Source organism: Strongylocentrotus purpuratus, unplaced genomic scaffold (assembly GCF_000002235.5).
Source record: "Strongylocentrotus purpuratus isolate Spur 01 unplaced genomic scaffold, Spur_5.0 spur5_scaffold_16, whole genome shotgun sequence".
NCBI lineage: Eukaryota > Metazoa > Echinodermata > Echinoidea > Camarodonta > Strongylocentrotidae > Strongylocentrotus > Strongylocentrotus purpuratus.
In genome coordinates, this window is record NW_022145601.1 from 3,167,185 (window position 1) to 3,181,825 (window position 14,641).

Sequence of the window (14,641 nt, forward strand, 5' to 3'; positions counted from 1 at the left end):
TTCAAATTAAAAAACCTCCGGAATGATGGCATGGACGTCATTTGTTCCCTCTTGAAACGCCGAACATGCCGCGGTGTATGCAGCTGAAAATACAATGGCGTCTTATTTTGTTTACAAGCGGCTGATTCCTTTTTCTTTTTTTTCCCTTGCATTTTTCATCAAAATAATACCATGCACGGGGTTTAGAGTGAGGCAATATATTAAACATTTCGCCTGAGGGTATTGAAGTAAGAGAAATAACTGAAGAAAAGATGATTAAACAGGCACTGAAATTGTGTGAGATGTCATGGGACATCGTCTGCTTGTGAACATCATGTTCAACATAAGACGTCATATATTTCAGCAGCGACCGGAGAGCTTTTCAGGCGCTATGTCGGGGCTGTATCTAAGCGTTTTGTAATTGTTAATAATCATTACTTTGAATGTTTCCAAGCATTGGCTTTTGATAACATTGGCCAATCAATGTGTCACCTTTGCAATAATGACATTAAAGTTAGTTTGTTAAATCAATGAATCTTCTCTTTAACAGACAATCATAACAAATTTAATTGAGGCCAATATTTAATGCATACTCGGCACTGTTGTTAGGGAACGTAATACAGGACGTCATGATATATTTCACTGATGTAAACTTTTGCAGTTCAACGTGCAATACATTCATACTTTAACTAAACCTTATAATTTCATCCACAACATTGCCTGACATCAACCGCGACAAGCGTCATATGCTGCCTTTAAATTTAAAAACTATACTTTTTTGTCGAAATGTATTTTTTTCTTTGGAATGATATTCCTATATCATATTCGAAATCATCTCTTTGCAGCAGGTGTTTGCCTATGGTAGCTTATTATTCTAATAACGCAGAAATAAGGGGAAAAAGCTGGTATAATTTTTTACTTTGCCTCAAGAGATTGAGTGTAATGAATGACTAGAGCAGGTGTTAGATGCTTTGTTGTTGGGTTATCCTTGTTTAAAGAAGCCTAGGGAACTTCCTATGTTGGTTTTGATGGCTTGCCTTTGAATTCAGTAAAGAAGAAAAAAGATAGTTTAGGTCTATCTTACACCATTCCTTTTTTCTAACCTTTCACTATCTCTCCCTCCATCTCTTTTCTCTATTCATCGCCATTTTCTTAGTAAATATAGTTTTTTCTATCTAGCTATGTAACTTGTCTTTGTTCTCTGAATACACCGGAGTAAAAATCCACTTTTCAGGAGTCATATATAAAAGAACACTTCTTTTAAATTGAAACCACTCTACATTAGTGATTGAAATACCCTTTTCAATTCAAACTTGCATTAATTTTCTTCTCTTATATTCATTTCTTGTTGTCATACCAACGAATATACTCAAGTAATACATAAACGATTGAACAGAGAATATAACATTTTCAGAACAAGGAAGACAGCTTTAATCCTAACAAGTTTTGTGAGGGTATTCCACTATATTTTTAATCGTAGGTATCCACTTCAACGCATTAATCCCTATCAAGACTCTCACCCCTGTACATGCATGATGAGAGTGGATCACATTGTCCCCTATCCATTATCTTCCTCGTTTCTCTATCCATTCTTGTCCTCTTTCATACAATCCATTCGAGTGAATACGACTTCCACATCTTTGGAAGACGAAGGTTAATTCGGCGTGAAGTCTGCAGCTGGCTAGCCGGTTCATTACTCTATCTAATTACCATTTCTATATAGGGCATCATCGTCCAATAAGGAACGTAGGCCGAATTGTCGGACAGTCCACAATATTATTATTAAACCTCATTCACACCGTTAAACAGACTCCAAACTTACCGATCCTAGACCATTATACCAGGTCACACCAACTAGACCGACAACAGACCGACACCAGACCGACACCAGACCGACACCAAACCGACACCAGGCCGATCACAGACCGAACAAAAATTGCATTACAACGAATCGTCATGAATCGGTTAGTTTTGAGACAATGTGGAGTCGGCTGGCGATGTGACTAAAGTTTGAACAGGTTCCAGACAAACCGAGTCTTGACCTATATCTCACAGTCCCTGCGATCAGACCGAACAAAAAAGGGCGTATATTACTCGAAAACAGGCCACACCAACGCACCGTGCTTGCACCATTTGAATGAAATAAAACACCATGCTAATCCCGAACGACAAACACTTAGCCTGATACTGTATACTTTAAGCGTTATAATGTCTTGTGTCAAATTTCATTAGACCAATTGACCTTTAACAAAATCGATTATATTGCTGATGGAGTAATAATGGGCCTTTTATTGAAGTATATAAAACTAATCGCATATATGCTATTCATCCTTGTATAGCGTTTGAATAATGAAGACACCAAACATTGAAGCATTAATAATAAGAATGTCGGACCACTTTGCATTGTTTTGTTTATCACTGATTAGAAATCATGAGATGTATTTGCAATATACATCTCACCATGTTCGCAGAGAAGCAAAAAGTACCGGGCCAAGATAAAAATGGATCTAAATTCATCATAAATGTAGGATATAATTGTTGGTACTTTTAACCAATGCCATTTTAGTTTTCACATCATCTTCCACTAATTGGTAAAAGGACACCTGCCAGTAAACGTAGCCTTTAGATCATCTTGTTACCAGTATGTCCAAGTATTTATTTAATTATATTCCAAGTCTATTTTAGGTTCCCATTAGATTATGGAAATTTTCGTTCATAAATTTGTTTGCGAGCAATTTTCAACGATCTAATTTTAGATCGAAGACCTTACTCGTCTTTTCAAATTTTCACCTCTAAATAGGAAGTCTTCCGCTATAAAGGATATGTCTTACGTTCTTACAACTATGACAGATTCTCACTACAAATTGAAGCACACTAAACACATACACGTATCCCTATAGACGAGGTTGAAATTAACCAAATTGAACACGTTCGCTTATCTCCCCAAGAGCCGCCTGCATTGCCGTTTAAGTAGATTTATCACCGACCATTTTAATCTGCTTGAGTGCAACAAAATTATAAGAAGCCAAGCATCCGACTCCTCCCAATAATTTATTTTGCTCGATCAACAGATCACGAGAATATGGGATAGGATGGCGAGGGTGTACAACCTCCAGCGCAATCAATACAAAAATGTGGATAGACTCGCGATGGAATCCTTATAAATTATTAGAAGAGACACCACGGTGAATACACGTTTTAAATGTATAGGACAAGGCTTCAGTTTATTATGGAGGCGTAAATGTCATGGGTGTGTGCAAGAGCTGGGACAGTGGGTGCATACATGTACATGTACAAACCCACGGAGGACATTTTCCAATTCAATCAAATTTCTGAGTTTTTTCCCTTGCCCTTTCCAAAACCAGGGTAGAGAGATATACAGTAGGTGTTTAACTCAACGAGTGTCACGACACGAGTAAAAATCATTTTGTAAATATATATACATCAAAAATGGTCTACTTACTTGTACATGTATTTCACCGATATACTCTAAAGTCTAAACTAACCAATTTTGTGTGTGGTTAGATGACATTTGGGTTAATGTAATTTATGTTTTGTAGATGCTATCCGTCTTAAATCGGTCTCGACGATATAAGCATATTCTTCATTATCCTTGTCAGAATGTCAAGAATATTAGATGTTATGAAAAAGGGCTTGGCATCAGAATACTATAAAGGAAGCTGTTTAAACAAATCCTTTCCGAAGCATTAAGTGATTGTCAGACACGAGCCTGCAATATTTCATGAAAGGAATGTATTTAAATGGTTTTCTGTCGACGATCCAGCCTCGTAAATGTCTAAACTCTCACTTGGACCTTGGTTCATATTGATTATAGTTTGATTTTGATGAAGCTTACTGCGAGAGCTCTAATTTCCAACACGAACAAATCTTGATTGCTACGATTTTTCATTTCATATTAATTTTATTTTATTTCAGGAACATTAAGGAGCATAACAAAAACAACATGTATTATACAAGAAAACGAAGTACAATAATAAATGTAATAAAAGGAAAACATAAATCAAATAATGCCTTGTGATTACCAAAATAAAGTTTATGTAGAAGGCTCTCCTCATTACTTGACAGTATTATACAAAAAAATAAAACAAATATACATAAACATACATAAGATTTATATATAAATCAATACAAAGAAGATGCAAAAGACAAATTATGAGATCATAAATATAAAACAATTTTTCAGGCCGTAAGAGTGAACCGATTTTAAAAGACCTGGTAATAATCAATTTATATCAATTCTCGCATACTCGTTTTTGGTGAACCATATAGGCCTAAATACATGTTTCTTCTGAAAATATAGAATCTGCCATATGGTACTGTAACCTCGATGGAATGAGAGAGCATAAATGATGGTGTGTGGATGGACTCTACAACTCTCTATGGTGTCTGTGAAGATGACACCTGATCGCCACCTCTCTGAAATTGACAAGTCACCCCATTCCTATGGGTACCAATGATAGGAGGCGCTCGTCTCGTATGATGCGCGAACCTCATCAAATCCCGACAGAGGTTTATTTGTGCCGTGGGCTTTTTGTTGGTGCATAATTACATTACGTCTTGAAAAATGAAGGTTCAAATTTGCACGCCAATAGGACAAAACGTCATCCCTAAATGCTTAAAATAAGGTACTAGTTACAACCTTAATACTTACTAATCACCCTGAAAGGGATGCAATGTTAGAACTACAAAGATACGAGTTTGCACCTTTGAGGAATAAAGGATACAGCCCAAAACATGTAAAAGATTCAGCTAATCTGGTCTAGGAATGTTAATTTTACCTCTTCCCCCGGAAATGAGAGGAATGGGTGAATGAACCGACCAGCAAATTTGAACCTTAATCTTTCAAGATGTAATACCTCCTATACATAATTGAAGCTGTACCTAAATCATGTCTGATTTTTCAGAATACTTCTAGCAAGTACGCATTTTTTTTGTTATAGATCTTTTTGGAGGGAGGGGGGTATATTTTGAGAGCTGAATACTTCAGATGTCAAAGCTTTTAGTTATTCGCGAGAAAATATTGCGCGAACTATAAAATATATCACTTATTACAGCCATTGTAATCTTCTTTTTCTTTCTCCCACTCTTTATTGTATTTTACAGGTGTATGTTACGGAGAGTTCGGCGTTCGCGTTCCCAAGACAACAGGCTCCGCCTACATGTACAGTTACGTCACAGTGGGCGAGTTCACAGCGTTTATTATTGGTTGGAATCTGATTCTGGAGTATCTGATTGGTACAGCGGCCGGCGCAAGCGCATTGAGTAGCTGTTTTGATTCCCTCTTTCGGAACAAAATTAGTACTTTCATGAGAGACAATGTCGGCGAATTTGGGATTCATAGTAAGAAATATGAAACTCACATTTTTTTTCCATTGAAGAATGAACCATGATAATGAAATTTCATCAATGTGTTAGAAATTGAAGAATTAACATAAAATAATTAAAAAGATAATTGACACTACAAAATCCAAGAATGGTAGGCCTATTCAACCCGCTGGATTGAAATTGAGTAATAACATTTTCTTTTCAGAGTAATTGGTAGGGCTAAAGCCAGGTGAAATTATTGTTTCATAACCGAATAATTGGAAAGGATACTTAGAGGCCTTATACAATAAAATGTATCAATTCAAACGACAGTAATAATCACCATTTGATATTTCGAATGACGCATGTTTATTATGTATACATTACAGATGAAACCCTGCTAGACTATATAATAATTTCTTACTCTGGGGGTAAATACAACATACGAGTCTTACTCATTTTTAATCTGTCAAAACATAACGTCAGCCCCTTCTGAAACCACTTCCCCAAAACAATAGTTTATATTTTCTTCCCGACCAAACTTCTTTCTCCCAACAGCGAAGTCATACCCTGACCTCGTCGCCCTAGTCATCGCCGTCATCATGACCCTGATCGTCGCTGCTGGGGTCAAGAAATCAGTCGTCTTCAACAACGCCCTCAACGTGATCAACATGGCAGTGTGGGTATTCATACTGGTAGCTGGGTTCTTCTTTATCAAGGGAGACAACTGGACGGAGGACGGATTTCTGCCTTTCGGCTTTTCTGGGGTAGGTTTAGGGGTAGATAAAGGAAGGTGGACAAAAAAGGAGACAATGTGTGGAAAAAAGTTGGAGGAAAGATGAATGGCTGGAAGAGAGACGAGATTGGAGTATAGCGATAATATTTGGAAGGAGATTGGAAAAATAATTGTTTGCTTTTTACATCTACCTTGAATGAGTGTTATTGAGATGATGAAATAGAGTAACAAGCCTGTTGCAAAAAAGAAAAGCTAAATCTGCATGAGGAAATAATAATAACGGGGTAAAACATAGAATGAAGGTTGAAAACGGGAAGCACTAAATCATGTTTGGTGATCTAACATTATTTTCAAACAATGATTGCTCCGAGCTTTATTTTGTCGAAGGCGCAGGGTTACGATTCATTTTGCAATTGGGTTTTAAGTATTATGTTTAGGTAGAGTCTTTGGTAGGCCTACAGGGTTGAAATTTGGAATTTCATAAGTGTAGGAAATTGATCGCTGAGAAATTGCCGCCGTACAACCTCAATTTCCTTTCTCATTAATGAGTATAATGTAATATAATTGTACATCCATCATATTCTTCAACAGGTAATGACTGGAGCTGCAACCTGTTTCTACGCTTTTATTGGTTTCGATATCATAGCAACGACTGGTGAAGAGTCCAAGAATCCAAGCCGTTCCATACCTCTAGCTATCATGCTCTCTCTTCTCATTTGTCTTGTTGGTAAGTTTTTATGTTATTGAGAAGCAGTACTGAAGAAGAAAAAAAAAATCCAGAACATGCGTCGATCGGGGGGGGGGGGGTAGGAAGATAACAACCACCCTTCACTTATTTGTTGTTGGGAGCCTTCTCGGGAAATCCCTTTCAAAATGGAGAATTTCTTTCTTTTTCGAGTTTGTCAGAAATCTTTTGCAACGTCGCTAGGGAACTGCAAATCTAACGGCAAAGTCTTCTTGGAATTTTTTTTCTCATATACCCCTGTTTAAAATAGTCAAGCCACCCCCTCCCCCTCCGGGAAATGCTAGTAATTAAGATATAGTTCAGGTGTAGTGTATGCCTGTTATGACCATGTATGATAAAGACTCGTACACCACGGACTTGTACAATTGCCTATAAAAACACCTCCAGTAGTCTAAGAGTGGACTTGATAGTACAAAACTGATTACATGCTTGTTTTCATCAAAATATAGGATACGTGAGCGTGAGTTTCGTATTGACCCTTGGCGTTCCATACTACGACATCAGCTCGGAGTCACCTCTGATGGACATGTTCGTACAGAACAATGCTGAGCCGGGCAAGTACGTGGTCGCCATCGGCTCCATCGCCGGGCTCACCGTCAGTCTCCTAGGGTCACTCTTCCCAATGCCAAGAGTCATCTATGCCATGGCTACCGATGGACTGCTGTTCAGGTGAGACATCCAATTTAAGAATTACCTTGATTAAGAATTAATTTGATTAAGACCATAGTGCTGCACCTCTACATAGGCATACAAGATGTAATTGTGTGTTGTTGTTGTGTGTTTTTTTCGGGGGGGGGGGAGGGGTGCAGCCTTCGAGGAATTTTTGAGATAACGCTATTCGGGCAATAACCTCATATTTTGGACAGTTATGTTGTCTTTTTCTATTGTTTAATTTATTGTGTAGTGTACTTTTACGAAATCACTAGAAATTATTGTCAAAGTTTTGCTCACTAGATTCGTTCGCTCGCATTATTAAAAAATGTTCATGTTGGCAAGAGGCCTTAGCCTCTTTGCGAAATTGTGCCAGTATACCAATGCCTTTAAACCGGACAACGAGTGATAGAAATGTATTGTGTACAACTGTCCCAGCATTTATAAGTGTGGGTGAACATGGTCTTGTGAAGTAGAGTTCCTACTTTTTGTAAATAAGTATACTTTCTGTCATAATTCATTCAGGTTTCTAGGAAACATCAATGTCGTGACCAACACACCAGCGGTAGCGACAATCATCGCGGGTTTCTTAGCAGCCATCATGGCTCTCTTAGTAAGCTTGGGTGACCTGATTGAGATGATGTCCATTGGGACACTCCTGGCCTACACCCTCGTCTCCATGTGCGTCCTCATCCTCCGCTATCAGCCTCATGTCGAACTACAAGTCTCCATCAACACCGGACTCGCTTACGACACTCTCGACAACGAAGACGACGATGAGATCAGCGCCCCACCAGCTAATGAGTCAACGATATCCACGGCGGACCCGACTACGCAGGGGTCGACGCTCCAGGAAGCGGGCCCCGAGCAGTTGCTACCAAAACTGGACGCACAGGGGACACCGATCCATAGCTCGAAGCCGAAATACGGAGCCGTCGGCGAGGAAACCGACGACGAGTTCCGGACCTACAGCCAATGGAATTTCTACCTCTCACGCGCGAAGCAGCTGACATACTGCTACGCTGATATCGTCCGCGTTAAGCTCGGGCTTCCAGAGACGACGGCCTTGCCGACAGCGGCTACCGGCCGTAGCGTGACGTTATCGACGCTATTCATGTTTATCGTCCTGTTCTTAATGTGCACCCTCATCGTCCAAGCTCAAAGGTTTATCTCTGACTGGTGGGCGGTCATCTTCATGATCATCCTCTTCGTGCTCCTTCTCGGTAACATCATCAACATCATCCGACTACCGCAGAATCCAGAGCGTCTTAAATTCATGGCTCCTTGCGTGCCCTTCTTACCCATGTGCGCCATGTTTGTTAACATTTATCTCATGCATAAGCTCTCCTACCTTACGTGGATCCGGTTTGCAATCTGGCTTATTGCAGGTGAGGGTGGACTTTATTTTGTTTAAAATGTATGAATTAAGGCTCGTTCAAACCCCAGGGCAAAATGAAAAATACATGTAATGTGGCGGTGAGAAAAAAAGAGGCAACGCTTACCCAGTTAGAAGCCCCGAGTTAGAAAAAATAGGTCAACAACAAAAAAACATATCGAATGCAGGGACATAAACATAGAAAACTTGGATTCTATAACTGCATGTCCAAAAAATACAATTTTGTACACATCCCGTAATGCTTCTCGTAAAATGATATTATAATAAATCCGCTATTATGACTTCTGGTGTATATTTAAAATCACGCATTAAGTATAACATTTTATGTACCGGGAAAATACATTTAGTATTAAACGAACAATTCTAGTTTACATAAGTTCGTCTGTAAATCGCAACGAACTTTTACCGTTCTTATGGTTCATTTGCCTCTCTGTGTATATTCAAGATTATGCTATTTCCTTCCAAATTGCAAGAAGAATTATCGATCTATCGTTAGCTAACCCACTTTTTTTTCCATTGTGTATATTTTGCAGGTCTTTTAATTTATTTTGGATATGGTATTTGGAATAGTAGCATTGAGACAAGATTCCACGATACGACGAGAAAAGATGGAAAAGATGGAAAAGAGGCGATTCTCATGGATACAAATGATGTAAATGTGAGTATTGAAGCAAAATTAATTGAATCTAATACTCGAACCCAGTTATGCATTTTAGTTGTAAACCAATACTTAGATATTATATTTAACATATTTTGAAGGTTCTTTGTTGACCTTCTTTATAACGGTATAACACCTACACAGTGAATTTGCTAATGCTTATTGTTTACTTTTTGTCATATTAATAGACGTACCTTGTCTTTGAGCAAACATACGTGTATGATCGAATCTCTTTGCATAGACAATAAGAGAGCACCACTTCTAATTCTATCAATCAATCCAATATGTCCCCTTAATTTGATTGCTCTAGTCGGTGGATATGAGTGGGCCCAGTCACCGAGGGGCGATGGCATCATAGTGAGAAGGGGGAGAAGGGGGTGGGGTCGATAAACTCTAGGTGAATGGAATGCGACATGAAAAGGCCATTCAAGGGAGGGGAGTGTCTTGTGACCAAGACACTTTAAAAACCGTTTAAAAACGACGACAACGTGGTCATTTTTTGACCACGTATTTTTAAGAGTGTACCTTCTTTGTTTCCCTTTCATATTCGCCATTCGATGGTGGGGAAATAGGAACGTGCCCCTGAAGAAAAGCTACCGGCTTCGATGTTACAGGATAATACATTAAATATATATATATATATATATATATTCTCTCTCTTTCTCTTTTGATCAGATGTCCACGGCTCCCGTTCTTATTCCAGCCCACTCAGCGTCAGAGCCCCTCAAGCCCGAGGACAGTATACCTGCCCCCGCTTCGTCTTCCGATGAATTCGAGACGCCTTAAACTCATGTCTGAATAACTACCGTTAGCTACCATGATGTATCCATGCATTTCTAAAGCCTCGTTCACAATGTATCCGTAAACCGCTTTAAAGACAAGCGCAGCGGCAAAATTCACTTAGATAAGCGTAGTGAGCTTCGTGATTCTTTTATAGCATACACATCGGCAATACACCGTTTACACCAACGGGGCCAACACCAGACCGACTACAGTCGAGCTAAAACTTGCATTAACCCAACTGCCGAAATTTGGTTGGTTTGGTGACTGTGTGTCAATGCTACTGATGCATAAGTATTGCTATGCAGCGATGCTTTTTACCCCCCCCCCCCCCACCTAAATATTGCATCCCTCCATTTATTTACACGTCAAGTTTTGCCGCGGCGGTTTACGGTATCTTGTCTGAACGAGGCTTTATTGGTCGTCTGTACGGGCACCATGAGTGCGTTATGTGTCTGTGTAACACTCTGAGTGTTAACGGTTATGTGGCCAAATTAAACCTTGCGCTGTCAACCTATTTATATATATATTTACATGTTTAGTGATGGAAGGTTTTAAAGACGTTGAATGAATATGATCATAATGATGGATACTTTGACTGCAAAAACAATATAGAAGTTGGTGAAAAGTGAACACCAAACGTAAGGTGGGTGTGGCCTGGATAATACAAAAAAGTATAAGAGAAGCGAATGGTGCCGTTGACGAAAACATTGATTTATTTAGGAGCAGATTTGACGTGGTGTTGTATTTAATCATGTTCTTGTAACTCTTTTAACTAGTCAAGTGGAAATGCGCATAATCTTAATCAAAGGCAAATACATTCCCGTTTTCTAGTGTTTGTTTCTGGTTAAAATGCCAAGGGCGAAGCACTATGTCGGCATTTTAGTTGACCTCAGGTCCAAAAAACCAGAAGCCAACGAGAAAAGTCTGACAAGACCAAATAGTAATATGCGCTATACAAGAACCGAATATTATCATTATTATCATGGAATGCAGACCTTCGCTTTTGGAACTGCGTTTCGGTCTGGTCAATAACGCTAATAAGGTCTCTGAGAAAGCTTTTAATTTCCATGGAATGAGGGGGGAGAGCGGTCTCGTGGGTCTTTGAGGTCTGTAGGACCTTAGTTTCTTTCATGGGCTGAAGCCTGTCACTATAACCGTCCATATTTAGAGATTCACGTTTACATTATGGTAATGAAATTGCTTTCCAACAGTAATTACATGTTCCTCAACACCGAGGCATATGACAAAAAAATGTTAACGAAACAAAATCAATCGTTGTGTCTAATCGTCAATCATTTGTTATTTCATTTATTTAGTTTTAAAAATGAACATGTAGTAGGTTTTGTTTCATTTCTCTCTATTGAATGATAAGAACGTCACAAATAATCTGATAAGGAATGTCGTCTTTAAGTGGTTTATAGACCTTGAAATTAGTTGGAAAAAAGTTGAGCTATTGTGACATGACGTGTTTGTTTTGTGGACAAAATACGTACATAGGATGAAAATATCTGGATTATACCCTCGATGTTGATGATACCTGTATAAAAGAAACGCATTGTAGGGTGTTGTTGTTTTAAGAAAAGGCGATTACAATAAAATTCAAATAAAAATATATACCTCCACACAAGACTACTAGTATTGCGATTAAAATCCCACGATGTACGCTCAGAGAAGATGGTACAGTGAAACCTGTCTATAAAGACCATCCAAGGGAGACAAGAAAATTGGTCTTTATAGGCAGGTGGTCTTTATATGTACGGGTTCTTTTAATACAAGCTTCGATGAGAAACCCTTTTCAAGGGAAACCGATAATGTGGTCTTTGTAGCAGGTGGTCGCTACAGCAGGTTTGACTGTAAATTCAAAGACTGATGATGATACAATGGTGGTCCAGATTCCTTAGCAGCCAACAGGGGAGGTGTCGTAGTATAGATATTCACTCACTTAACTTTAAATCAAGAGGCCGAGGGTTCGAATCCCAGCCAGGCACCGATAGCATCTAATCAGGCATTATGCCACTCTCCAACCAAGTACAAGGGAATACCTGGGCCCTATATTATGAAGAGTTGCGATTGAATCAAATCATTCGAAACTCAAACCGAATCGCAACTGTGTAATTACTGTAAGAGATAGGAGTTGCGATAGATTCGAATTAATCGCAACTCTTTCTATAAAAAGAGTCTGATGATGTTAACGCGTAATAATACTTGACCACTTTGCTAATACTAGGGTTTGATATGCGCTTTACAATAAACTGATACTACCGTTTCAAACACTGTTTTATAAAGCGAAACTGTTAACTAGACGAAAAAGGAAATGGTGAAACAATTTTGCAGAAGAACGGTGACTCTGATGATGTTATATGAGTTCATGTTGCGGTAGTCATAGTATATTTTTAATTTGATATATCTTTATATGTGTATATAATGATGAGTATCTTCAAAGAGAAAAGAGGTCCTGCTTATCGGTTATTAAAGTGAAAGTTTTAAGTGCAATGGTTGAATATATTTATGTGGTTTGTAAATACAGAGATGGTATTGTGTCAAAGAGTTTTGGTTTGGAGAAAAGGTAACGAGAATGGTAAAATTAAATGGCGGTGGAAGGAATTAAATCTAAATATTGTATCATTTAAAAGAGATCGTCGTGGCTTACGAATTCATCAAATAACGTTTTTCAAGAAACTAAAAGGTTACTTTTATAAGGTTTTGTATGAACAAATTGAATAAGTTATCATTTTGATCTGCGAAACGTTTAATTCGGTTTTAAATAGAATGGTATTTTAATTTTGATTCAAATATTTGTATTATCTTTCCATTCACGATTTTGGTTTGTAAATATTCTTTTATAGAGAAGGAAGATTATGAAACTCACTCCATTTCTAGATTTTTATTGAATTTTGACTTCTCATCAACATTCAAATCAATTAACAATTTATTTTTATCATTGATTCATTACGAATTGGCATCATTGGCATTTAGTGTAATAATACATCCCAATCAGTAACCGACACGGAATACAATTATGCAAAACTTGATTAAATTTTCCTCTGCCAGGTTGCTTTCACAAGTCGAAGCTAAATTAATAAGCGATGCCAGTTCGTCATCGCGCCCTCTTCTGCCATTTAAAAAATAGTTCCTCTTCTGCCATTTTATTTCTGCCATTCAACTCCGTTCGCGAATCTTGATCTTGTTTCAGTTGTGGTAAAAATAGAAAAGAATGATTATCATAAAGAGTATATCGTTTATTGTAAAATTAATAGAATAATATGACATGTTAGAGTACGATATATGATAGATATACAGTTTAGCAGATTATTTTATGTCTAGATGATAATTGTTGAAATGTAAGATGTTTATTTGTCGCAATAAAAATGGAAAAAAAACTAACTCTATTGTTGTTGTTTTTAATAACGTGTATAAATTGAATGTATTATTGACCTTGACGTCACCATCCGTAGAACGTGGCCTAGTTTCGAAATTGGGTCCGATCAGAATCATTTTGTAGCCAAGTACAGAGAGCTGACCCCTAACAGTGGTGTCAATGCTATACCAACTTACATAAAAAGTGATCAATGTTTAATTACATTATGGGGTAAACGTCATCTTAGTTTTGCTTTTGCTGGTCGCCAAATCTATGCAAACTTTTATGAGCAGGATGAGTTCTACGATTTTATCGGCTGCTTATAAATACTTTCATAAAGAATGAACAGAACTATATTTGTTATACTGTACCTATATTAAGAAAACTATATTCCTGAAACTGAAGAAAAATTCTGAAGGAGATAAAATCAGAGGAAGCTCACAATTCATGTAAACCAGACACAAGTACAAATCACTAGCTCAAGCTCCTAAAACAAGTAAATACTAATTAATTCTGATTTAATCCTGACATAAATTATGGCATTGCGTCAGCACCGAACATAAAGAAAATGAATGTGTGAATACAAAATATATGTCGGGAATCATAAATAAATTTTTTCTCTTTACATATCACACGTCACAAACTAGATTAATTACATATAGTTCCTTATAAATAATAATAATAGTAATGTCTTGTTTATCCAGGGAAGCCTCATCAGTATTAATACTGTTCTCCCTGAGGGCCCTGCAATCATATTATTACCCCGGCTGTATCCAAGTTACCATGAAAAGGCGCTCAAGCATTCAATAGCAATTCTTCCTACTGGGTATATGTTTGTTATGTTTTTTAACACTTAGTATTGTATGTAAAATGGTTGAAAAAGAATTAAAACCATCCAACTCTTTGTACATTTTGGATGCCGGGAAAATTATTAATAATTGATGACAACTGACCGAGAAGTAATGTTCACAATCATTAATTATTCACAAAAGGTTCGTGTAACCCGAAGA

The 14,641-nt window shown here is 37.8% G+C and overlaps 1 protein-coding gene across 1 annotated transcript in view; it reads left to right on the forward strand.

Annotated features, from left to right (window-relative positions):
- The window catches only part of LOC575144 (probable cationic amino acid transporter), a 36,558-nt gene extending 22,899 nt beyond the window's left edge, over positions 1 to 13,659 (forward strand). The window contains exons 3-9 of the mRNA XM_775562.5: positions 5,104 to 5,340; positions 5,863 to 6,071; positions 6,632 to 6,767; positions 7,235 to 7,454; positions 7,962 to 8,824; positions 9,366 to 9,490; positions 10,166 to 13,659. Coding sequence (XP_780655.3) covers positions 5,104 to 5,340; positions 5,863 to 6,071; positions 6,632 to 6,767; positions 7,235 to 7,454; positions 7,962 to 8,824; positions 9,366 to 9,490; positions 10,166 to 10,276 — 1,901 coding nt within the window. The 3' untranslated portion in view covers positions 10,277 to 13,659. The remainder of the gene's footprint in view (positions 1 to 5,103; positions 5,341 to 5,862; positions 6,072 to 6,631; positions 6,768 to 7,234; positions 7,455 to 7,961; positions 8,825 to 9,365; positions 9,491 to 10,165) is intronic.
- The last annotated feature ends 982 nt before the right edge of the window (positions 13,660 to 14,641 follow it).